Here is a 25,629-nt window from a genome sequence, read left to right on the forward strand (position 1 = left end):
GTAAAGCCAATGTGGATGGTGCTTTTCACTCAGCTACTGGATTGGGTGGAGGTGGGGTGGTTCTTAGGGATCACCATGGAAGCTTCATAGCTGGAGCGACCCATTTTTTTCCTCACACCTTTGATGTTGAGGATGCAGAGCTCATGGCCTGCAAAAGAGTGCTCCTACTCGCAAAGGACATGCAGGTGCAAAGGATCTCCCTGGAAACGGACAGTGTCCGGGCTGCGGTGAAGTTAAACAAGGAGGGACAGGATCGGTCGATTCACGGTCCTCTGGTCATGGAAATAAAAGCTCTCCTTGGAAGCTTTGAGGCATTCTCGGTGCATGCTGTGCGGCTGCTCATAGATTGGCAAAAGTAGGCTGCGATAATAAAGTTTGTAAGATCTGGATGGGTGTACCACCGGATTGTGTTAGGAATTGTCTTGTACTGGATATGTCTTGAAGTTTAATATAATCGCAGCATTGATCTAAAAAAAAAACTATACCAATCTGTATTTAGACCTGGTGTGAATACTTTTGTAAAGCAGGCGGCTTCATTGTTGAAACAAGTACACATTGAGACATTGAAAGAAGCGTATGTCTATTCATATTTGTTAAAGGTGAAATAATAACAATCTTTATTGAAACCCTATGATTGGTTATGAGTTCCCCCTGCCTCCTAGGCCGCTCGTGCGGGCGACTCCGGAGGTGACCACGAAACCCTAAAAGAGCGCGTCGCGACCCTCCCTGGCCGGCGTAGGTGGTGGTGGTGGCGCCTGGCCGCCAAAGGCGGTGGGATGTGTGGCGTACCCCTATGAAATCCCTTCGCGCGGAGGGGTGTTGTCGCGCGCGCCGGGAGACGGCGCGGTGGAGCAGCTGATGATGGCCTAGCGGCGCGACAAGGCGATGCTAGAGGCTATGTGGCGGTAGTGTTGGCAGTTAAGTAACTAAACTTATCTCAACTACTTACAAAAAAACAAACTAAGCAAGACAATTAAATCTTAATCGTCCATACGCATCCATCCCATGCTTCCGGCCTGGCTCGGTCATTTTCTTTTTATTTCTTTTTCTTTTTCTTGTCTTGCTTTGCTTTTTATTTTATTATAAATATCTTCTTGTCAGTTGTGATGTGTATTGAGAAATGAAATTTGCGGATCCGTGGCAACGCACGGGCATTTGTACTAGTATATATATGACATGGAGTGATATTAGATGCCCTAACACCGTAATAAACCGTGAATCACAGCAGCTAAAAAAGACCCGGCCCGGCCCATTAGTCCGCAGGGACGCAATCCGCGCAGCGCTGCCGGCGTCAAGCCGGCCTTCCGACCTCCTTCGCCGGCCGCCGGTAACAACCACTACACCCGCTCGACCGCATCTCGTCTGCAGCTATTCGTGAGGCGCACACTGCGCCAGCGCTGCCAGCGATTATTTTGCCTGTTCACGGCGCTGGTTCAGCCACGCTGATTTGTTCCGATTCGAGCAGGGATTGGCGCGGCAAATTGGGGACGCTAGGCTCCCGTCGAAGAATCGCGCGCTCCGCCAATCCTCGCTCGGGTGTAGGCATCAGCGCGGCTTTGCCCAGCCAGCCCCAATCAGATCAGGGCGTGCCGTCACTAGGGGGGAGAGTGGGCACGGAATCGACATATCTAAAAAGAGGTAGTGTATCCACGCGACATGCGTTGCCCGCTACTGCCCTTGACAGAGATTGGCCCAACTTGTGTTTTCTTGTTTACGTCGTTTATCCAAGTATGTACTAATATATTTTGCCATTTTGCTGAGCTACTAGGTTGTGATCCCATTAGAAGCATACTGTATGAACTGCCCAGCAAGGATTGGAAAATTGTGCATTATGTGTTTCTAGTTAATACTACTACTTTATTGTTTAGAATTTGGAGTTGTTGGTAATACAACTAGGGAAGTTAGTGGAATTACACAGATTGATTGCTAATCTAGAGCTTCTGAAGTGTACTGTTGGTCTTGTCAAGGTTATGCACTTTGTGATTTATTTTAGGGAGGTGCATTTGTCGTTACTTTTAATAGCATGCTGATCCTTTTTCTCAACTGATATAAGCCATTGATAGACAAAGTAACGCAAGAGGATATAGATATATATGCCATGTACATGGTATGTTATGTCGCCACGATTAAAGGATCTCATCATAGTATGCTGGTCCTATCTCAGGTATGGTGTTCGTTGCCTCTGAGAGGACGTGTGCAAAACTTCTTGAGACATGCTAGCTTCCTGGAAAACCTTTCACTTAATATTCTAAAATGCTAAAAGAACTTTAGTGTGATCTCAAATGTTGGGTACCAGTTATCTGAATTGTTTCTGTCAACAGTAAGTAGCAACCATCACCTTATGTGCACCCTGTCATATGCAGTATAAAGATAACTTAAGAACTGATGTACACGTAGACACGATTTAGTGTATGGATATATCCAAATTTAGATATCCTTTTTGGGACGGAGGGAATACTTAAGAACTGATGTACAAGTCATGTATGAAGTGCCAGCATGACTTCATATGTCATATATTACTGGGTACAACACATTTGTTACAGATTTACATTTGAATTATAATTTTTTGGATGTCATTCTTGTCTTCCAAATGCAACAAATGGACCGTGTATTAGTTACACTGTCTTGAATGTGGCTTTCAGACATAATTTTATTATCCTTTGCCTGTTGCTCTAAGGAGATGTTTCATCGCCCATTGCGCGTTGAGGCCTCACAGGCTCTTATAGGAGGATGTTGTCATGTGAATGTTCTGTATGTAAAGGGAGAGCGATGCCGCTGCAAGGATGAATAGTGAAACCATGATGTAGGATATTTATATAAACGCGTGCAACATCTAGGGAAGGTAGCAACTGCTATATGTAACTCATCTCATACTCCTGTTTTATGACCAAGTGCTATGGCAGTTCAGTTTGCATGGAATGTTCTCTCTTTTTAGTTCTATTTTCCGATCAATAGGATTCTTTTTTTGTTATTTCATTCCACGTCAGATTCTCTTATCAAGATGTGATGCTCATTGAAGGGCGGTGAAGATCATTCATTGGACCAATCACTGAATGAATCTATTTTAGCTCCTTTTGGCAAAGCATTGTGCCACGTGGTCCAGTGATTTGAGAGAGTCTTGGTCTGTAACTGTTAGAATGAGCTATTGAAATCGTTTTCTTTCGCCAGCTTTCTTTTGGCTGTGCACAAAGTAGGCATATCTTAGACCTATTCGAATTCTCTGTCGTTCTCGATGGTTTTATCACCACATTATGCTTGAACATTGAGATGCACTAACACTAGTCCTGTTGTATCCTCCTCTTATGTCCGACGTGTCGCTCTAGAAAATCTCCTGTATTAGAACAATTCATATATCCATACTTGACACATGTTCGTTTCCTGTAAGAATGAGCCGTCATCTGAAACATTATATCTGATGAAATAATATTCTTTTTTGTTCATTGTCTTGATTTTGCGAAGTCTAGCATTCCAGACTTAGGCATGTATACATGAACTCATCTAAATGTTACTCACCATGAAAAGAGAGTTATGTTTTGTTTTGCCCTCAATGAATGGGCATTGTTTCTTTCTTCTCAAAATTTCAGTTTGATGACATCAAGGCTTGAGAGAGCTGTTAGGAATTTAGGACCTATCGGAAGTTGTCACATGAAGACCTGTATCAGATTACGTGACCTTTTAACCTTCTTGTGAAGATTAATTAAATATTTTCTTTAGGTTATTAGATGTCAAATTTGTATAGATTATGTTGTGCCAAGTAAAAATAATGTATCTTTTTGGATTGAATAATTAATTTATCTTCATATTTTAAAAAGGAAAGGTTACAGTTTCTGCACACCAAGGGCACACAAAATGCATTTTGAGGAGCATCACAGTCTATAGCTGTTCAGGTCATTTTCAAAAATGTCTTTTGCACACGTTGGCAACAAAATCATTTGCATATGTGAGATGATAAGCTTTGCCGTCAGAATTTTAAAATATCTTCGCTTCCACTTATGTTGGTGGAGGAATAGTGACAACCTTCGGTGCTATATAAACAACCTCATATTCAGCTCTGTACAACAGAAGTGATCAAGCAGTTGCATATGCATTTTGTGCTTGTCTCCCACCTTTAAGGCCTCTGCCTTCTCTCTTTTCCCATCATTCAATACTCATAAATGGAGTATGCTAATTTGCGACGCCAAGCAGCATCCTTGAAAAGAAGCCTCTTTGATCAGGCATGTGCTCTGTTCATCTCAAACCTTGAGCATTGTAGTTGAGTCAATAATACAAGTATGTACTTTTAGGGGCCAAAACAAGATTTTCAGTTGGCACCTCTGGATGCAAACTTTGACACACCTTAGAGGAATTTGAATGAAGCACAAAACATTGAATAAGTTTTTCAACATGTAGAGCTCAAGTTCCAAACATACTTTTATGTGCAGCAATGTTTTAAGAATTAAGATATGCATTTTTTACCATTTTATGAATCTCATTTTTCGGCTACTTAACTTATTTTAATATCTGTTGGTATGAATATTTGCTGATTTAGCTAAGCATTATGATAACAGGGGTATTTGGATGAGCAATTTTGTCAGGTCGAGGACTTGCAGGATGAAGCTAGCCCTAATTTTGCAGAAGAAGTGGTTTCCTTGTTCTTTAAGGACTCGGCAAGACTAGTGTCAAATATTGAGCAAGCTATGTAAGCAATGGCAATTTTATAAACTTGGTGTTCAATTGCACATTCAGCTGTATTGATGTTGGTAAATATAATATCCTGCAGGGAGAAGTACCCGGGAGATTTCAATAGATGGGATGCACACATGCAGCAACTAAAAGGAAGTTGTTTTAGGTATGCCCGAACAGTTGCTTTTGAATATCTTTTTTAGGCAATAGATGATTAAATGTTGCACGCCTATGTGACATAAAGTGGGGGTGATTGACTCAGGCTTTAATTTTGTTGCCCTTTTAGGCAAGTTCTTGCCTAGTATTGATTACCTATTCTGCGGGGGAGGGAAAAACCTGCTTTTTTCCCCAACAAACTGCCCAACTTGGATTAGAAAGCCCTCACCTGTTTAAGGAGAGCCACACATGTCCAAGGTCGGTTTCATGGGTGAAAGATGAGAACTTTTTAGTTTCACATTATCTCCCATAGTTTTGCAGCGAACCTAATCTGAATCTTTGACTAGATTCAATATTGTAATCTAACAACACATTTATGGATAGGAAAAACGAGTCGTCGACTATTTTCTTTATGAGCCAGGCAGAAAGCTCCTGTAGGATTCATGCTTCTACGCTTTGGTTCTACTTGAAGTACCTCTGTTTAGTACCCTGCTAATGCATTAGAAGCTCGATGAATGTACAGAATAGATTTTTCTTACAAAGATCTGCTACTGCAGAGACTTGTGCTTTTATTCGTGCATTACTGATCACGTGCGTCCATTCCAACTGAAGTGCTTTGGGCTTAACATAATACCACTTGTCACAGCATTGGCGCTTCTAAGATGAACAATGAGTGCACATTATTCAGGAACAGCTGTGGAGAAGAAAATGCTGAAGGGTATCCGTCTCTCTCTTTCTCTCTCTCTATCTCTTGGTTAACATGTTGACATGTGATCTTGTATCGGAAATATAATTAGTTCCTCACTAACACATCTTCTATGTCTGTTATACAGCTGCAGGAGATCTTTCCAGAAAGTGAAGAGGGAGCATGCTATCCTTAGGCAGAAGCTGGAGTCGTACTTCCAGGTAACCTTTGCCATCCCCAGCTTCGTCGTGCCTATCCTATCTAGCCATGTGTTCTAATAACATGGCATGTCCACACGGTGCCTATCCGATATCGCTGTGTGTTCTAATAACATGGCATGTCTACAAGCAGCTTCTGCGACAAGCCGGTCCTGCCAGGACTGCAACCAGGTCTGGAGGCAAGTAAGCAGCTGGCCCCCTTGGCGCTCACACAAGCAGGCATGCCAGTATTGGGATGCGGTGAATAAAAGACTCATGACAGGAGGCATGCTTGGTGATGCTGTGGGTGCAAGTTAATGCCTACAAGATACTATCATATAATCTTCATTTAAAGAAAAGATATCATATAATCAAGGGCGGCCTATTGGTGTCCTGTGGTGATAATAAATAGTCTGATATTGTGTTGTGTCATGTCTGCGCTTATATGCGATTTATAAAATGGAGCGAGCTTGCATTTTGTTTTATTTTACTTCAAGTTTGTGAATGTTTGCACTGTGGGATCATCATCCAGATTGCGATGGATGGTTGTCCAGAGCTATTGGTGTCACGTGGCGATAATAGTCTCACATTTGTATCATGCTGCGCTTATATGCGTTAAATAAAATCAACCGAGCTTGCTAGCATTTTCTTCTTCTTTCTCTTCAGGCTTGTGGATGTTTGCCCGGTGAGATTTCTTCTGCCCTTGTTTTGTCTGAACTGTCATCCAGACTGCGACAGATCATTGTCCAGAGTTTTTTTCTGGAAACACAAAAGCCTTGCGTTTCGATGCATTGATAGATAAAGAAGAATTTATGTACAAGTCCAAGCATGGACGCAACACGCCGTACAACTCGATCCAAGGAAAAGGAAAAAACTAATCTAGGGAATTAGCTGGCGCACACCCCGGACTCCCGCATCCGTCCATTGCCGCGCCTCGGCCGCTAAGTCGTTGAACAAGGATGTCGCCGAAGGTCGCATGTTGTCAAAGACTACCGCGTTCCGATGCTTCCAGATCCACCATGTCGTAAGCATGATAACCGATGAAGTGCCTTTGCGCAGCTAGCGAGGGACGGTCCGCACCGCCTGCGACCACCACTCCGCGAAGTCACCCTCAACCGTGGGAGGGCCTGAGGTGGATCGGATCCACGTAAGGACCTCGAACCAAACCGTCCTGGAGAAGAAGCATGCTGTGAGCAGATGGCTCATTGCGGTGCGTGTGGTGTGTGTCGGTAAGCACTGATGATGCGGTAGGCTGGACCTAGGAGTGTTAGGGCAGCTGAGGGGTTGCGATGGATGTAATCAAAGGTTTGATGGACATTACTGAGCTAACTGGGAATAGTTGTGAAATCTCTGTGATGGACACGACCGAGCTACCGAGCATTAGAGTATCTAACTCACTATGCGGAACTGCGAAGTCTAAAAAATCGTCAGTAGTGTTTTTCTAGCCTGACTCTGAAGTCGCAACCACTGGGGAAGGCCGACCGAGGTAGGACCATTTGGGACATGGGAATTCATCTGAAAATGCACTCGGCTTTATGATCATTTGGGACGTGGAAACCGTGCCGATTCCTGTCAATGAATTGTTCCACAAACTGTCGCGCTCACTTCTCTGAAGCGTGAGACTGTGAGAGTTTACTGAGGGAAATGAATTAATTTCCCATTGCTGTAACCATCTTCAAGATGAAGAGCGTATAGTACAAGTACTTTGACTCCGGTAGTTTACTCCCGAGCGGCCGCCCTGGCGGGAGCACGATTCAATTGTTTGACGTCGTCAGCACTAGTATCCGACGTGCCGGCCATCAAGTGGGCCCCGACGAATGGAGGCTTCAAAAGTGGGTGCCGCGCACGCCGTATGGACCTCTAATTGTAATTTGACGCCGTCAGTTATTTTTCTGTGACTCTGCTCGGATAGAAGGCCGCACTGCTTTGAGCATTGGCTAGCTGATACCCAATTCCATAGATGAGATTTCATATCCAGGAAAAGGATTTCCTAGGAGCGAATTTGGTTGCTCGCGAAGTAGTTTCATGCACGCGTGGAGAAGATTCAGCCCATTTGGTAGGCATGCCCGTATCGTTTTTCTGCACCGTACGAGTTTTAAAGCAGTTTAAATGTTGGCCCGCCAGGCACACTCGATTCGGCTATTGTCGCGCGTGCAAGCTGTGACGAGCGCAACGTGCTCTCTCATCTACACCCTTTGGAAAGCGCGGGAGACGGGACGTTCCGCGTTAACTCCCCACTCTACTCCCTTCACCGCTCAAAAACCACTCACCTCCGCCCGCCATGGCTGGCATTCCTCCACCCTCGCCTCCATCGTGGAAGCCCCTCGCTGTGCTCAATCAGTCGGCGCAGGAGCATTGAGCAACGAACCAGATCCAAAGGCTAGGCATGGCAAGCGACTTCGATTTGGCGAAGGCTCTGAGAGCTCTATTGCCAATCAGTTGGCGGGCACGCAAACGGCAGCCTCATCGGAGGTTGGGACCTCGAGTGCGGCTGCCGAGAGGTCGTTGGGCCAACCCTTGCCGAGTTGGCTGGGATTTTTCCGCCGGCGCCCCTGTCGCGACCGCTTTCGTCCAAAACTCTGGGAGCTTCCTCGCGGGCTCCTAGGTCATCATCGACGTCTGCAACACCGGATTTCTCCACTGTAAGTACTGGGGAGTGGGGAGGAACTGGTCGGCGGTCGTATCCAAGTACGACCTGAAGCGTGATGATGTGTTGGAGTTCAAGATCAAGGCTTTCAGCCTGAAGATGAACATCTATAAGCACACCAAGACCTACGTCTGCCCTGACCATGGCTAGTCGTCGGCTGATACGTTGCAAACGTATCTATAATTTTTTATGCTCCATGCTTGTGTTTACACCAATTGCTATATGTTTTGTTTACACTTCGTGGTATTTTTATGCATTTTTGAGAACTAACCTATTAACAAGATGTCACAGTGCTAGTTCCTGTTTTCTGCTGTTTTTGTATTTCAGAAAAGTTGTTCTGGAAATATTCTCGGAATTGGACGAAACAAAAGCCAAAGTTTCTATTTTCCTGTCACGAAAAGGAGTTCAAAGGGGAGACGGTGAAGAGTCGGGAGGTGGCCGCACCACCCCTAGGCGCGGCCCCCCCGGTCGCGCCTAGGCATGGTGCGGGGCCCCCGGGCGCCCACCGACATCGCCCTTTCGCCTATATATTGCTCCCGACGCGAAAACCCTAAATCAATCAGTCTCCAACCACGAAAATTTCCGTAGCTCCGCCGCCATCGAAACAAGTTTCGGGGGACATAAATTTCTGTTTCGGCACCCTGCCGGGATGGGGAATTGCCCCCGAAGCCATCTCCATCGACTACACCGCCATCTTCATCGTTGTAGGTGACTCCCATGATGAGGAGGGAGTAGTTCTCCCCCGAGGCTGAGGACTTTACCGGTAGCTATGTGGTTTATCTCTCTCTCCCATGGTGTGATCTTTATGTGATCATGAGCTTTGTAATCTAGTTGAATAAGTAGATGTTACTCTTCATCTATTATGCTACTCAAGTGGTTTTATTATTGTGATCTCTGGAGACACCTTGTCCCACGGTGTGAAGATGACAGTGTGCGCATCGTGTGTGTCTCTTAGGCTAAAGATTACAGAAATATTTATCATGAGTTATAATTTGAGTTGGATGTCTCTATGAAATTGTGGTATTTGTTAGTACTATCTTTGGATGCTCAAAGTGACAGAGTGGGGTGTCCCTAGGTTTGGAACGCGAACTTTAAGGAGTGCTTTTGCAGCCCTACGCGGTGAATTGGTGTTCGTTATCCAACCGGAGAGTGATTCAGAGTAGCATAGTGAAGAGATGATATTTATGTATTCAATTATGATAATATTGTTGAGAGTGTCCACTACTGAAAGTAAGATCCCTATGACATAGGCATCCCAAATGGGCCTGCCAAAGATAGTACCCGGGGTTTAACGAAGGCCCACTACCCGAAGAATAAGAAGGTTCGAGAGCCCAAGATATATTAAGGAAAGTAGAATTGTAGTAGGAAGTGTTGTTTGTAAATACGGCGGGATGAGTTAGAAACCGTCCCGGACTCCGTAACTTGTACAAAACGAAACCCTCGGCTCCACCTCTTATATAAAGGGGGAGTCGAGGGACGAGGAGGTCGTCGAATCATTGTACGCAAACCCTAGTTTTCGTAATCGTCGAGCACTTTTCGAGCTGAAACCTTCGAGATCTACTTGCCCTCTACTTCTAACTAAACCCTAGCCTACAATCCATAGGCATTGACAAGTTAATCCCTTGTCAATTGGCGCCGTCCGTGGGAATTAGAGGCGTAAGGATCCGATCTCGATGGCACGTTCAAGATCTTCGACATCGTCAATCGGAAGCAACACTATGGATCGAGGTAAACGGATCGCTCGTTGGTCTTGTTGATTTTGTTCCTCACCCACCCTCCCGTTTGGATGCATATGCGTATACGGCGGAGCCCATGGAGATGACGTTCGGAAGGTTTCACTTTCGCGTCGAGAAGGAAGGATCGTATCGTGTCGAAATTCCGATTTCGTCGGGATCGTCGGCGGTCGATTCCGATTTTTCAAGCTATGCATCGTCAAGCTGAGTCGAGAAGAAGAAACTTCGGCAACACGTTACGTCGATATCGAGCAAGAGAGAAACTCGCCAAGATCTTCGGCGACACATCGTTTGAGTCATCTGCGGACTCATATATAAGCGATGGCTCAAGCGATGTCGACGAGTTACGACTTCATCGACAAATCCATCACGGTGGGCAAGGTCTTCATCAATCTCAACAATGATGTCACCAAACCTAACATAGATCCGAGTACAAAATATCATCGGATTTATGCTATCGAAAATCAAGAAGAAACATCGGAGGCTTTCGACGATTTGGGGAATCCATATGTCGATCCCTCGGATCTAAGGAGAGGTATGGGCACTAAATATGATGGGCCCACACCACGTGTCGAGTTCAACTTCCGCAAGCAGCACTGGGATAGAGCTGCAAAAGCCCTAGATGGTTCGGAGCCAATGACGACAACAGCTACAGCTCAAGAACCGCAAGCTTATCAATATAGGCTCGCACGAACTGCTCGAGAAATAGAAAAACGAGACAGTGAGTTGAACGGGAGAAAGGAGGCAGCTACGCATCCAGCGAGGAGAAGGGCAGATCTAAGTGGACAATCTAGAGTTTCGGGTGATAGCCACAGGGAGGCTCGGAACGAGAGGAAGATCAAGGTTACAACACATACCCGAAGCGGAAAGAGAGCACTTGGTTCAAAACCTCGACATGTCCTTTATGTCGATAGATACAAGAGGAAATATTATCCCTAAGACACCGGAAGCTGGGTATATGGCGACACAAGCTTACATCCTCGCATCCAGGCCACCCCCGGGAGATCCAAGGGAAACATTATACAATATGGCGTTAGCGAGGGTTGGAGCTATGGGGACGGCGTTCGTAGCAACGCCTCCCGAAGGAGCGGCAAGGCAAAATAGTCCACGACCTGCAGCGGCAACAGCGGCGGTTCTCGAAGGACCAAGCGGAGCAAGAGACACGGGAGCACAAGCAAGGGTCGATAGAGCGAGACAAAGCGAAGGGATCATCGGCAATCCCCGGAGCTTAACGACGAGGATATGTGCGGCCTGCCGTGCTTCACAAGGAGAGTACGAAAAACTCGAGTCCCGTCGGGATTTAAGTTGCCTGATCACTTCAAAAAGTTCGACGGCCTGCAAGATCCAGAGGACTGGCTAGTTGATTACCTCGAGACAGTGAAGTTAACTGGAGGAACTAGAGCAACAGCCATGCAAAGTATTCAAGTGCACTTAAGTGGAGCCGCAAGATCTTGGATCAAAAAACTTCCGCCAGGGTCTATCGACAGCTGGGAAAGCTTCGAGGACGTATTCGTCAAAAACTTCAGGTCCACGTGCAAAAAACCCGCGTCGTTAGAAGAGCTGAGAGCGTGTCGACAAAAGCCAGATGAGTCAATGAGAAAATACATCCAAAGGTGGAACATCATAAAAAACTCGGCGAGAAAATATATCTGACGAGAGAGCAATAGATGCGTTTGTCGCGGGAATCAGGCGTGGAGATTTTGTCGAGGACTTGGGAAGGACCAATCCAAAAACAGTATCCGCGTTGATGGAGATAGCAAATAGATGGGCAGACGGAGAAGACGCTGTCCACAATAAACGACACAGGTCGCCAGAGGAGGACCGTGGTCGAAATTATCAATCGAGGCGACGATTTCCTCGGCAGTATCCAAACTATGACGCCCCGGGGCAAATTTCGGCAGGATTTCGGGCAAACACAGGAGGAAACAACAGAGATGATTATCAGAGAAGCAATGAGCAGCGAAGCGATAATAGGGATGACTCCCGCAACAGACAAAATAGTGGGCCGAGGTTTCCAAGACCTTTCGTGTCCCCCGAAGAAATGCTGAACGGACCATGCCAAATGCACTTCTTCCTCGACAGCAACGGGAAAAGACAGTCAGGGCACCTGCAGAAAGACTGTCGAAATTTTCAGGCAATGTTCAGATACGCGAGAAACGCTCACGCTCGAGCAGCACAGAGAAACCCTCGGGAACCCAGGAGCGAAGTTCATCTACCGCCACCTCCCGCGATTACAGACGACAATCGGCATCAGCTCAGAATAGCGGCAGCACCTCCACCACCACCTTACGTTGATCCTAACTCAAACGGAGCGGTGTCGATGATTCAGAAGGGAAGGCCGTCCAACAGAACTCAAAAAGTAATCTCGAGACAGGTGTTCATGGCGGAGAAAATGCCTCCACCAACGGTTGAGTACCTCAATTGGTCGGGGCAAGACATCGGCTTCACAATAGCGGATCACCCGCGAGCAAGTTCCTCGACCGGGCGGTCAGCACTTATTACGCGGCCGGTTATTGCGGGTTTTGACGTTTCCCGAGTATTCATAGATGGCGGCAGCGAGCTTAAACCTTATGTATGCGGATACATTGAGGAAGATGAACATATCCTTAGCAAACCTGAAGCCAACGGACACAAGGTTCCACGGCATCACACCGGAGAAACCAAGTTACCCATTGGGGAAGATCAACCTCGACGTTCGGTTTGGAACCCGAGAAAATTATAGAATCGAGAAACTGGAGTTTGAAGTCGTGGATTTTCCATCGCAGTACCACGCTTTGTTGGGACGACCAGCATATGCTAGATTTATGGCAGTACCACACTATACATACCTGTTGTGGAGATTGCCTGGACCCAAGGGACCAATCACAGTCAAAGGGAGCTTCGCCTTAGCAGATAAGTGCGACAAGGATTTCCATCGGTTATCAGAAACTTTCGGGATGCAAGCTGAGTATTTGGCGTCGAAAAGTATGACTGATTACGACGTACTGCCAGACGTTGGAAGGCCAAATAAAGAATCTACTTTCAATACAGAGAAAAATTCTAAGGAGGTGCAGATTCACCCGACAGACCCAAAAAAGACGACATCCATTGCAAACAACATGGATATCGCATAGGAAAGCGCGCTCGTCGAGTTCCTTCGTGAGAACTGGAAAATCTTCGCATGGTGTCCAGGCTGACATGCCAGGAGTACCCAGGGAACTTGCCGAGCACCACCTAAATTTGGATCCATCAGCGAGACCAATCAAACAACCTTTGCGGCGTTTTTCGGAACCAAACCGCAAAGCTATGCTGTCAGAAATTAATCGACTACAAGAAGCTGGTTTTATCAAAGAGATATTCACAGAAGCCACATGGGTAGCAAATCCCGTAATGGTGCCAAAGAAAAACACTAAGGTCCTTCGCATGTGCGTCGACTTTACGTGTCTCAACAAATATTGTCCAAAGGATCACTTTCTCCTCCCGAGGATCGATCAAATTATCGACTCCACGGCTGGATGCGAACGTCTTTCCTTCCTGGACGCGTATTCTGGTTACAACCAGATCAGGTTAAAAGAAGAAGATGAAGTAAAGACTGCGTTCATTACACCTTATGGCGTGTTTTGTTACAGAACAATGCCCTTTGGTCTAAAAAACGCGGGAGCAACATATCAGAGGATGATGCGAAGTGCTTGGCGACACAGATTGGGAAAAACGTGCAAGTATACATCGACGACGTCGTCATAACATCAAAAGAAGGATCAACACTGATAGAGGACCTCAAGGAAACGTTCGACAACCTCAACAAGTTCTGCCTGAAGTTGAACCCGACGAAGTGTTCCTTTGGTGTCCCAGCAGGAGAACTCTTGGGGTTTCTAGTCTCAGCAAGAGGGATTGAAGCAAATCCCGACAAAATACAAGCTATTGTAACAATGAGAAAGCCAACAAAGTTGAAAGAGATACAACAGTTAAGCTGGGCGAGTCGCAGCTTTGAGCAGATTCGTCGCCGAGGCTAGGAGAAAAAGCGTTACCATTCTACGCTTTGATAAAACAAGGAGACAAATTCCAGTGGAACGAAGAAGCCGACAGAGCTTTCGAAGATTTGAAGCGCAAAATCTCGACACCACCAATTTTGGTGGCACCAAAGGAAAAGGAACCTCTCCTGTTATATATCGCAGCCACGCCCCAAGTGGTGAGCACGGCGTTGGTTGTCGAAAGAGAAGAAGAAGGAAAACTCCACGGAGTACAGAGGCCAGTTTACTTCGTTAGCGAAGTTTTATCACCGTCAAAACAAAGGTACCCTCAGTACCAGAAGCTAGCATACGGAGTGTTCACAACAGCACGAAAATTGCGCCACTATTTTTCGGCACACCCGATCATAGTGGTCAATGAGGCTCCTTTGTCAAATATACTCGAACAATCCGGAAGCTACGGGTCGTGTCTCCCTTTGGGGAATAGAACTTTCCCCTCGGGACATCACGTATGAAAAAAGAAAAGCAATCAAGTCGCAAGTTTTGCCGGACTTCATCGCAGAGTGGATGGAGCTGCAAAACACAGGACCCCCAGACCTGTCGAGAACCTGGACCATGAATTTTGATGGGTCCAAGAGAGTAGAAGGAGCTGGCGCAGGAGTCATACTTATATCACCTGAAGGCGACAAATTGAAGTATATCCTTCGGATGACGTTCCTTAACGCATCTAACAATGAAGCAGAATATGAAGCCCTCATACACGGGATGAAGATGGCAAAAGCATGCGGTGCAACTCGGCTAAAAATCTTTGGCGACTAACAATTGGTGGCCCAGCAAGTTATGAACCAATGTGATGCAGTCAATGATAGCATGGTAGCATACAAGGAGGTGTACAATGAACTTGAGAAACTATTCGATGGATGCGAAGTAAACCACATCAGTAGATTGAGCAACGATGAAGCCGACGTCCTCGCAAACATCGGGTCGCGAGTGCCTCCCAGTCCCGCCAGGAGTGTTTTGGGAAGAAATATCGGAGAGATCTACAAAACCAAAAAAGGTGCAGAAAAAAGAAAAAACTTCGACACCCCTCGCAGAAACCATGGAGGATGAAGATGAACAAGAGCTTGTGATGATGGTACAGGTTCCTTGGATGCAAGCATATGTATCATACATCCTCAGGAAAGAAATACCCGACGATCCAGTTGAAGCAAGGCGAGTAATTAGACGGTCTAAAGCTTTCACAGTGATCAAAGGAGAACTGTACAAGCGAAGTATTTCAGGTGTTCTGCAAAGGTGTGTAACACCCGAAGAAGGAAGAGTAATTCTGAAGGATGTGCACGAAGGAATATGCGGCCACCACGCGAGTAGTCGAGCCATCGCAGCCAAGGTTTTTCGAGCAGGATTGTACTGGTTGACAGCAATCGAGGACGCCAAAGAAATAGTAAGGACTTGCGATGCGTGTCAAAGGTTCGCCGCAAAACCTCACTCTCCAGCGACGAGAACTAGCACCAATACCTTTGTCGTGGCCCTTCGCACAATGGGGACTCGATATGGTGGGCAAGTTACACAAATCATGGCCGGGGAGGAAAGGAATACATGCTAGTAGTCTGTCGACAAATTTACAAAGTGGATAGAAGCGAAGCCGATAAATTCGCCGGATGGAGCATCCGCGATAAAATTCATAAAAGGCCTCGTCTTAGATTTGGAGTGCCTCATAGCATCGTCACGGACAATGGCAGTAACTTTACATCCAACGAATTCAAAGATTACTGCAAAGAAGTGGGTATCAAGCTGCACTTTGCGTCAGTTGCACATCCTCAAACCAACGGGCAGGTCGAGAAAGCCAATGGCATTATCTGCAATGGCATCAAGAAACGCCTGTTAGGACCATTAGAAAAAGCTCGACATACCTGGCCTGAAGAACTACCAAGTGTGTTGTGGAGCATCCGAACAACACCAAATACGGCGACACAAGAAACCCCGTTTTTTCTGGTCCATGGCGCGGAGGCAGTACTTCCAATAGAAATAGAGCACGACTCCCCTAGAGTCACGAGCATATGATGAAGAAGCTTCAAGGACAGCATTGGAAGACGATGTAGACGCACTCGACGAAGCTCGAGACGAAGTATTATCAAGGGTCACCAAATATCAACGGGACTTGAAGAATTACCACGGTCGACGTTTGCGGCCAAGATCTTTTCAAGTGGGGGACTTAGTTCTTCGGCTCACGCAAAAAAGTCATGAAAAACTCGAGTCACCATGGCTTGGTCCCTATATCGTCACGGAAGTAATTGGAGGAGGAGCATACGGGATAAAGGACAAGAAGACAGGGGTAGAGGAGCAAAACCCCGGAACGTGGCGCAACTCGGGCGGTTCTACGCCTAGAGCTAAAATATAGTCCTTGTAAAAACTTCAATGTACTTGAAACGCCCACGAGTTTTCGGGACGCACTCTTTTCCTTTTTCGGGGCACCGAGTGGGGCCGGGAAAGGTTTTTAATGAGGCGGGCTCGTGGTGCTGCAATATAATAAAGATAGTGGAGATATACTTCTTATTTTTCGACACGCTCGGGGCTCAACGCCCAAGTCTCAAAATACATACAATATAGATTCACTGAAATATTTCGCCTTGGTACATTAATACCTCGCCAAATATAACAAAATCGGAAGCCAGCAATCATAAATATAGTGTACACATCAAAAATCGTAAGTGCCTTGGTCTAAAAACCTCGCAATATAAATATAGAACTTCGACATCAAAGATACTCGAAGATTGGCAATCCATCAAAGGGAAAAACAAGGATGTCTTATTACAACAGAAAAGATAGATTTCAAGGAGAAAAAATAGTACAACTTCCGCCCAGTTAGGCTCGGGGGCTTCAACAACATAGAGGGCCTCGGCAATATACAATAAGTTCCCTCGGAAAAATAAAAAAGAGAGGAGGGAAATCAAAAAAGAGTGAGTGACAAGGTTTCCAATATAATTCAAGTCAGTTAAATCCCAAGATACTATCTACGGACAAGCCTCTGGTTGTTTTATGCTCAGCATAAGAACCCTTGATAAAGAACTCTGAGTCCATCCGAAGAAGTTCATCTATCATCGACTCGGCCACGGGAGCTACCATCGCATCGATTGAGTCAATATCATTTTTCCGACGCGTTTTCTTGGCCAAGCAACCGAGCAACAATCTTCGTCGAGTCCAACTTTGGATAACGGATGTTTATCATAATCATGGCAAATCTCGCTCCAGCAGTGAGTTGAGCCCGCACAAAATTATGAATGCGGGGAGCATCTCTGAATACCTCCAATAATTCGGGAAGAGTTTTTGGAACCTCGTTTCGCGGAAATAGATTCCTATAGACAAGGGTTAATGTCGCCGTGCAAAAACTGAGAAAATCGCGCACTTGGCAAGCACGGTCTTGGAACCTAACAATTTGTTGGGTTCGTTCGGGAGTAGCCTGAGAACAAACGGCCATGATTAAGGGAAAGATTGACAAGAAGATTTGTTCTCTCATTCACTCTACGATCTTCGGCAGCGAGAATCAAGAGCCGAGCACTGTTAAAGCGACGGGGCAAGAAATTGGAAGAAAAGCACAGCAAAATAAAGAGAAGGAATCATAAGATCGCAAAAACGTACCTAACATATACTGTGCTAGCTTCCGACATTAGCTCAAGCATACTATTTTCTCGGGTTGTGGCTCCTTTTGCTTCCAGTACAGCAGCATCTCTAGCGGCCATAGCTTCTTTGGCTTGATGAAGAGCAAGTTTTTCTCCTTCAGATGCTTTCCGAGATTGCTCCATCATGGCCAACGTCTGTTTCTTCATAGATTGAAGTTGTTGTCGAAGTTCTTGCAAATCTTCCGACAAATGTCCGCCTAACGAACTTTCAAGGAGATTATGGTCGACTGGTACTTTCTTCGAGAAGGAAGAGGCAGGTGAAGCAGCGAGCGAGCAAGGAGTAGTCGAGTAATTGTCAAATATTAGCTGGAAAAGAAAGGCCCGGGATCAATGAAAAGCACGAAGAGGAATTTCATTACTTTCTAGAAAATTTACATGGACATTACAAAAGGAAGTTCTCCGGGGGGACTAACAGAGTAATTCTCGCCAAGGCTAAAATGGCGACAAGAGCAAAAGACGAGAGAAAGGAAAAACAAAGAGGCATGCAACTAGACCTCCGGCCTCGAGGAGCTAGGAGTCGAAGCTGGCTTGATCCCGAGATACGCCAAGATCTTCTTCGTGTTGGGCTTGGCCGCCTTAATCAGCGACTTCCATCTCGACTGTTCTATTTGATCGGTGTCGCCAACCTTCATCCAGTCAAGAGTCTGTTGGCTGTCAGCAACCAGGGCAACGGTATTTTCGACGGCAACCTTCATATTTTCATGACGCATCTTCGAGTCCAAGGTCTTCCGATGAATTGAAAAGCTTGGCAAGGGCAAGGAAAGTCGAAGGTTCCTCTTTCTTCGGGAAGAAGTAGGGGAACAACGCCGACAAACCTGCACTGGCATTGGCCACGCCTTCACGAATTTCGCGCCCATGAAACTCCAGAAGAGAAAGTGCGTCAAGGAGAGGGTCATTGACGGGATTCTCCGGATCAAAATCTTGGTTTGTTTGGGCTGCCACACGAGACAAAACATTAGTCGAAAACCAAGAAACAGGAAGTACAATAAAATAGAAGGGATTGATGATATTACTCGGCGTACGTCGACTTTGCGACTTCAAACGCTTGATGATCCCTTGCTCACGTGCAGCTTGTGCAGCTTTCTGCTCGTCTAAGGCAGATTCAGCATCTTTGAGCCTTTTCTGCAGTTCCTCGACACTAGCGGCCTTTGCTTTGGCATCATCAGCCTCAGCTTTAGCTTCGCTAGCGGCAAGTTCGGCTTTCTCGCGAGCCGCCTCACTGTGCTCTAGTTTGTGAGCAAGTGCGTCGGCACGCTTGTTGGCCTCTGCAAGTTTCTCTATCAAGATAAAAAAGGGGAAAGAAAGATCAAAAAATTGCGACAAACAAAAAGGAGCAAAATTCAGGAAGAACAGTAAATATAAAAGTTATTACCTTCGGCTCTGCTGGCATACTCGCGGTACCCAATAAATTGGGACCCGATGCGGATAAGATCCTTGATCATAGGTCTGTCAAAGAAGAAGAACGAAGGGGAAAACATCGGCATTAAAAAAAAGTAAGGGTCTACAAAAGCAAAATAGAAGAAATATAGACATCGACAAACTTACATCATCCAAGAGCTGCGACGAAGAGCTGCTCAATTGAGGAGGAGGCTCAATGATCATTTCAACCCTTGCCCTTTTTGGCGAAGGGACAAGGGGGCTCGAAGGAGGAGTAGATGTATCAACATTTTGTTGAGGAGGCGACGATTCTTCTCCTTCAACGGGCTTCTCCGAAATAACTAAAGTGTGTGACGTGCTCGTCCGAGGAGCTACGTCACGAGTTGGTACTTCTTCCTCGTCATCACTCGCGAGTAAGGATCAATAGCATAAAAAGCAAGACAAGAAAAAACTTCGACTACGGAAATAAGAGAAAATCAAGGTAACTTACGAGCTGACGAGGATGCAACATAAGGATCATAAGTCGCCTTCGGATGAGAAGGAACAACTTCATCGGCTTTGGATGTGCCGGAATCTTCGACATCGTTCCTCTTCCTTTTCCTTTGTGGGGAAACAGCGGGAGGAGGAGATTGGACCGACGTAGTGTCCTCGGAAGATCCCGCAGATTTTCGAGAATCCACGGGATCATTCACAAAGGATGGAGCTTCTTGATTGTCGTCAGTAACAATGCCCATTTCTTCGACTTCTCCATCCTCAGGAAGAGGAGGAAGGGAAGCCATAGTAGGATGATTCTGCAGGAAAATAGCGGCAAAGGGAAAATTAGAGAGATATCAATGCAATGAGATGCAGGGAAAATTCAGAACAAGATAAAAATTTGAGAAGACAAAATACCTCGGGGAGAGGATTGGTGGAGCTGTACGGTTCCACGCGACAAGAGGAAGGAATAGGATCCCTCTTGCTCGGCGAGGTAATTCTTCGAATAAGCTTCTCCAAGTCCTTCACAGAAAGATCATTGGAGAGCCTATTGGCGTCATTGACACCGGAATACGTCCAAAGGGGATTTTTGCGAGCCTGAAGAGGCTGCACTCTAATCCTAAGAAAGTAGGCAGTGATTTGGACACCAGATAACTCTTTGCCTCGAGTATTTTGGAGCTGGTGGATACGAGACATAAGAGCTTCTGTCGCCTTTTTCTCTTCTTCGGAAGCTTCGGCATCCCAGGAGTAGCGGCGTTGAATTTTTGCGTTTCCGTCGAAAGGAACTATGTTGTGTTCCACGGAATTGGCACTTTCTTCGTGTATATAGAGCCACCTTTTGCGCCATCCTTGGACAGAGTCAGGAAATTTGACGTCGAAATAATCAACGTCGGTGCGGACACAGATAACAACACCACCTATGTTGTAGGTGGCGTTGTGAGCGCCATTGCGGCGGAGGCAGAAAATGCGTTTCCAAAGAGCCCAATTAGGAGCAACTCCAAGGAAGCATTCGCAAAGCGTGATAAAAATAGAAATATGAAGGATGGAATTGGGGGTCAGCTGGTGCAGCTGAATTCCATAGACAAAGAGAAGACCGCGGAGGAAATCATGGATTAGGGTAGAGAGGTCGCGGATGAGATGATCAACGAAACTAACCCGGTACTCCATTGGAGGCTTGGGGTAGCTTTCTTCGCTGGGAAAGCGGATGGCGTCTTCCTTCTTCATCGAGGCCGAGCCTCTTCGAGCATATTGACATCTTGGTTGGAGATTTTGGATCTCTCCCACTCAAGATCCTCGGCGGCCATCTTGGATTCCGGAGTCGTTGTGGCGGGTGAGTCGCGTACGCGGTGGCATCAACAAGCCTTTGGAAAAGTAGTATTCGTGCGTGCGGAAGATCGAGAAAGAGTTGGGCGCGAGAGGAGTTTTTGCGAGAGGGGAGCAGATGTGCGGCGCAAGCGAAGGAGTGGACGGAGGTTGAAGAAAGGTTTATATAGGCTTCGGGAGAAGTAATGAACCGTCGGATGAAGAAATCGTGTGGTGAAAAGAGATCCAGTAGATATGAGGGTAAAAAGGTATTTTTACGGAGATGGAATGGAACAGGCGTTACCGAACGTGCGCCGGGAAAAGCGGAGGACGTGTGTCCCCCACTTGCACGACGTGTCAACGTGGTGGGAACAATGGACCCACAAGGCGAGAAAAATCTCGACCATTAATAGAGCTGAAGAGAATTTGACAAAGGAAAATATGTCGACAAGAAAAATAAAAGGAGAATGGCGACGAGGATAAGTTATTTGCATACTTCGGGAGCCTTTGGTCGGAAACAAGTTTTTGCCCAAATGCTCGGGGGCTACTTCGATAAAAGTAAAGTTTCGACTATGGCAAATATAGAAATTGTGGGAGCCTACAACCAAGCACAAGTTCTTGGCTGCAGCCTCGGGGCTACTCCCATCGGGAGCGCTGTTCGCGCACCCGATAGATAAAAAAAAAAGAGAAAGAATATTGGGAGATAATGGCAATATAGTGACAAGGTGGACTAAAATGTTGAGCCTACAACCAAGCACAAGTTCTTGGCTGTAGCCTCGGGGGCTACTCCCATCGGGAACGCTGTTCGCGTGCCCGATAAAATATAAAAAGAAAAAGAAAGAAAGATAGAAAAGCAAGAGAGTATATTTCGAGTTATAATTAACTCTACATATACTCCCATCGGGAGATTAATATAAGTCATATTTGACTCGATAAAATGTGTCATTCCAACAGCCGGAAAAGCACTCGACAATATATTCTCAGAACGCCAAAGTTGCGATCAATTTCTGAATGCCGCAAATTTGCGAAGGTAAGACCCAGATACATTCTGCTGGGCGTGGCATCGCCGAAGACTGCGCTCTGCTACTTTTATCCGTATCAACAGATACGAAGAAAAATCCTAACGGACGCGTTAGGTACTCGATAAATTTGACTGGGACTCGACAGAATGGTAAGACCTTAAGCGGCACCTGTCGAAGTTTGCACCGAGTATCCCGAGATCATGTCCGGGGACGTGATCTTGAAGTAGGTTTTTGCGGATTGCCACTAGAGCGGTTAACTAGTACACGATCCGTCGGATGAACTAGCCCCAACTACCAATATCCCTGTGCAATATAGAAATTTATATAAAGAAATATAGAAAAGTTTAAATTGTTGAATAAGAATAAGCGGTGGAGATTTTCCCCGATTCTACGATTCAAGCAAAATCTCGGGGACTATCGACATAGGCATCCCAAATGGGCCTGCCAAAGATAGTACCCGGGGTTTAACGAAGGCCCACTACCCGAAGAATAAGAAGGTTCGAGAGCCCAAGATATATTAAGGAAAGTAGAATTGTAGTAGGAAGTGTTGTTTGTAAATGCGGCGGGATGAGTTAGAAACCGTCCCGGACTCTGTAACTTGTACAAAACGAAACCCTCGGCTCCACCTCTTATATAAAGGGGGAGTCGAGGGACGAGGAGGTCGTCGAATCATTGTCTGCAAACCCTAGTTTTCGTAATCGTCGAGCACTTTTCGGCTGAAACCTTCGAGATCTACTTGCCCTCTACTTCTAACTAAACCCTAGCCTACAATCCATAGGCATTGACAAGTTAATCCCTTGTCACCCTAGACCTTGTTTCTAAGCATTGAAACACCGTTTACAACCAGTTCTGCTACATGTTTGATTGCTGCCAGTTTTATTTCAGATTGCAATTACCACTTATAATCATTCATATTACTTGTATTTCACTATCTCTTCGCCGAACTAGTGCACCTATACACCTGACAAGTGTATTGGGTGTGTTGGGGACACAAGAGACTTCTTGTATCTTAATTGCAGGGTTACGTGAGAGGGATATCTTTGACCTCTACCTCCCCAAGTTCGATAAACCTTGGGTGATTCACTTAAGGGAAACTTGCTGCTGTTCTACAAACCTCTGCACTTGGATGCCCAACACTGTCTACAAAAATAGAAGCGTGCGTAGACATCACCGGCCTCCCTATTTATCTATCCATATGTATTTGTCTATCTATGTCTGTTACTAGTACTAAGCATGACACAATGATGAACATGCCTACTTATGTGGTGGCTTTTGATCCGGGGTTAAACCCTAGCTAGTTGCTCCAAAGGCTTTCGAAGCCTCAAGTAGCTTTTGATCAAGGGTGTTCATCTGAACCCTAGAATGTGGACGCAGGTGTATATGAAACCTGCTACTAATCTGATGGTTCTTGCAACATACAGATCATAGCCGTTAGGGGGTAACATCATCAAGTTTGAAGTGGTAACCATAAGCCATCTATAGCACATAACCAAACGCCATTTTTCCCACCATATATCAGATTTGTAATATGTGCAGTCTATCAAACACTGGACCGAAACTGCACGAAAACATATTGTTGAGAATCAAACTAAGTGCGCAAACAAGCGCAACGACGGTTTCCACTGATGCAGCAGCTGCGGGCCAAATCAGAAAAACAGGAAAAACCATGCGAGAAACCAAACATGCTCTAGAAGAGATGAGTTTGTATCTCTGTACTAGTAGTTATGCCTTCTAATGTATTGGTACATGAATACTGCAATAGCCTATACATATAGGCCGTGTTTGTTAGCCTGCATTTATTCCCTTGTAGTCCTATAGCCTGACCCGTTGGGATTTGGTCTAGCGCATTTAGGCTTGGAGTCACATTTTTATGTTGTTTGGTTGCATACATTGTATTTTGGAAACTTCTTCGTGTACCATATTTTTGTGTCCGACTGTTAATCAGAATCTATTGCCAAGTGGAATAATGTTTTCGACGTGTACCTTTTTTATGTACACCTCATCGCAAATGGAAGCATCGTTATGTAGATCAAATGAGATGGGGTGACATAGGCATAACGAAAGTGAGCAGAACAAATCTTGTACAAACTCACGTTTGAGCGGTGGGTCACTAGAGCCATCGCATGTGTCATGTTCTCATCACTTGCAACGGGCTAGTTTGGGCTCGGAGGTGCTTTTAAGTATCGTGCCATGTAGGTAACCAATCAATCTTCTTTTTTGCATCCAACACTCTGGTTGGGTTTGGTGCAGCCTACCAAACACGTCCATATATAGTGCATCAAGCTTTTATCTTGCTAGGGTCATCGGGCTCGTGTATTTATCTTCACCAACTAGTAGTGTTCAAATTCTTATATGTTATAAATGTTTGCTTAAAGCATGAACAATCGAAATATAAAAAGATGTATATTCCATTAAAATAAATATAAATATATTCGCTTGTACTATAACTTTATTCAATCTTCACACAACTTCTTATCGTCAATGTTATTCAATCGTCACATAACAATTGGAAGAGAACTATTAGAAAATTGTACGTTGTCCAAGAATTCTAGTACTACATCCATCCCAAAGCTTAAGGCTTATATTATTTTTAGAAAATCAAACTATGTCAAGTTTGACTAAGTTTTTACCAAAAATCATTAACATGCAAAATACAAAATTAATATCATTAAATAAATAATAAAATATATTTTCATATTGTATCTATAAAATATTACATTTGTTGATAGATTATTCTAAATATTTGATCAAACTTTCTTGGTTTAACTTTTTCAAAAAATATAAGCCTTGAGCTTTAGAATGGAGGTAGTATATGTTAACTCAAACATATTACACCCATAATATTTGTTGCGCCTGCCTATCAATCATCACAGACACTTCATGCTAGATGAAGAACCTTTCTCCGGAAAAGAAAATTCAGATAACATGCATATCTTGAGATCAAATACATCAAATACTCGAAATCTCCACTGGTGAGGTTGAAGCAGCCGCATGCCACGTTCTGGGGTTTCTCGCCTTCTAAAAAGCACGTGAGGATGTCTTCCCCCATCGTGGGTTGATGTTTTATAGAGCAAAGATATATAATTATATATATATATATATATATATATATATTAATAATATGACTTACAAAAACAAAATATGTAGGCACAAAGAAAAATCATGCATGAAAATAAAATAAGGGAGTAAATATAACTATAATAGGTGTAATTAAGAGGCTACAAATATAGGAGGTAAAACTCACAACCATTGATTAGATAATTGATACTGAACTAGATATTATGGATGACCAAAATCTAAATTCTATAAATCAATATATTTATTATAATTAGGTATATAAAAATGGAAGGAAAGCTACTAGAAATCTAGAATGCAATCTAGCATTTAGGTGCAGTAAAATAAATGCAATAAAGCTTTTGTCTAGAGTTCAAAAAACTAGGAAATATCTTTGGCAAAATTAACATACAAAATACTCCCTCCGTCTCAAAATGTAAGACGTCTAAGGATTAGTCAAAAGTCAATTTTTTTAAGTTTGATCAAGTTTATACACAAAAATATAAACATTTACAGTACTGAATCAACATGAATAGATTCACCATAAAATATATTTTCTTAATATGTCCATTTGACATTGTAGATGTAAATATATTTTCTAAATATTTGGTCAACGTTAGTAAAGTTTAATTTTTGACAGTCCTTAGACGCCTTACATTTTGGGACGGAGGGAGTATCTATCATGGCACAGAAGTT

General features: G+C 44.8%; 1 protein-coding gene across 1 annotated transcript; it reads left to right on the forward strand.

Moving 5' to 3' along the window:
- Positions 1–1,662: 1,662 nt before the first annotated feature.
- Positions 1,663–6,185, forward strand: LOC124707287 (pseudo histidine-containing phosphotransfer protein 5-like). The gene is made up of 6 exons (XM_047238946.1): positions 1,663–4,214; positions 4,548–4,678; positions 4,760–4,828; positions 5,465–5,536; positions 5,652–5,724; positions 5,855–6,185. The coding sequence occupies exons 1-6, from the start codon at positions 4,155–4,157 to the stop codon at positions 5,906–5,908; spliced, it is 459 nt and encodes a 152-aa protein (XP_047094902.1). The 5' UTR covers positions 1,663–4,154; the 3' UTR covers positions 5,909–6,185.
- Positions 6,186–25,629: the final 19,444 nt, after the last annotated feature.

Source organism: Lolium rigidum, chromosome 4 (assembly GCF_022539505.1).
Source record: "Lolium rigidum isolate FL_2022 chromosome 4, APGP_CSIRO_Lrig_0.1, whole genome shotgun sequence".
Lineage (NCBI taxonomy): Eukaryota > Viridiplantae > Streptophyta > Magnoliopsida > Poales > Poaceae > Lolium > Lolium rigidum.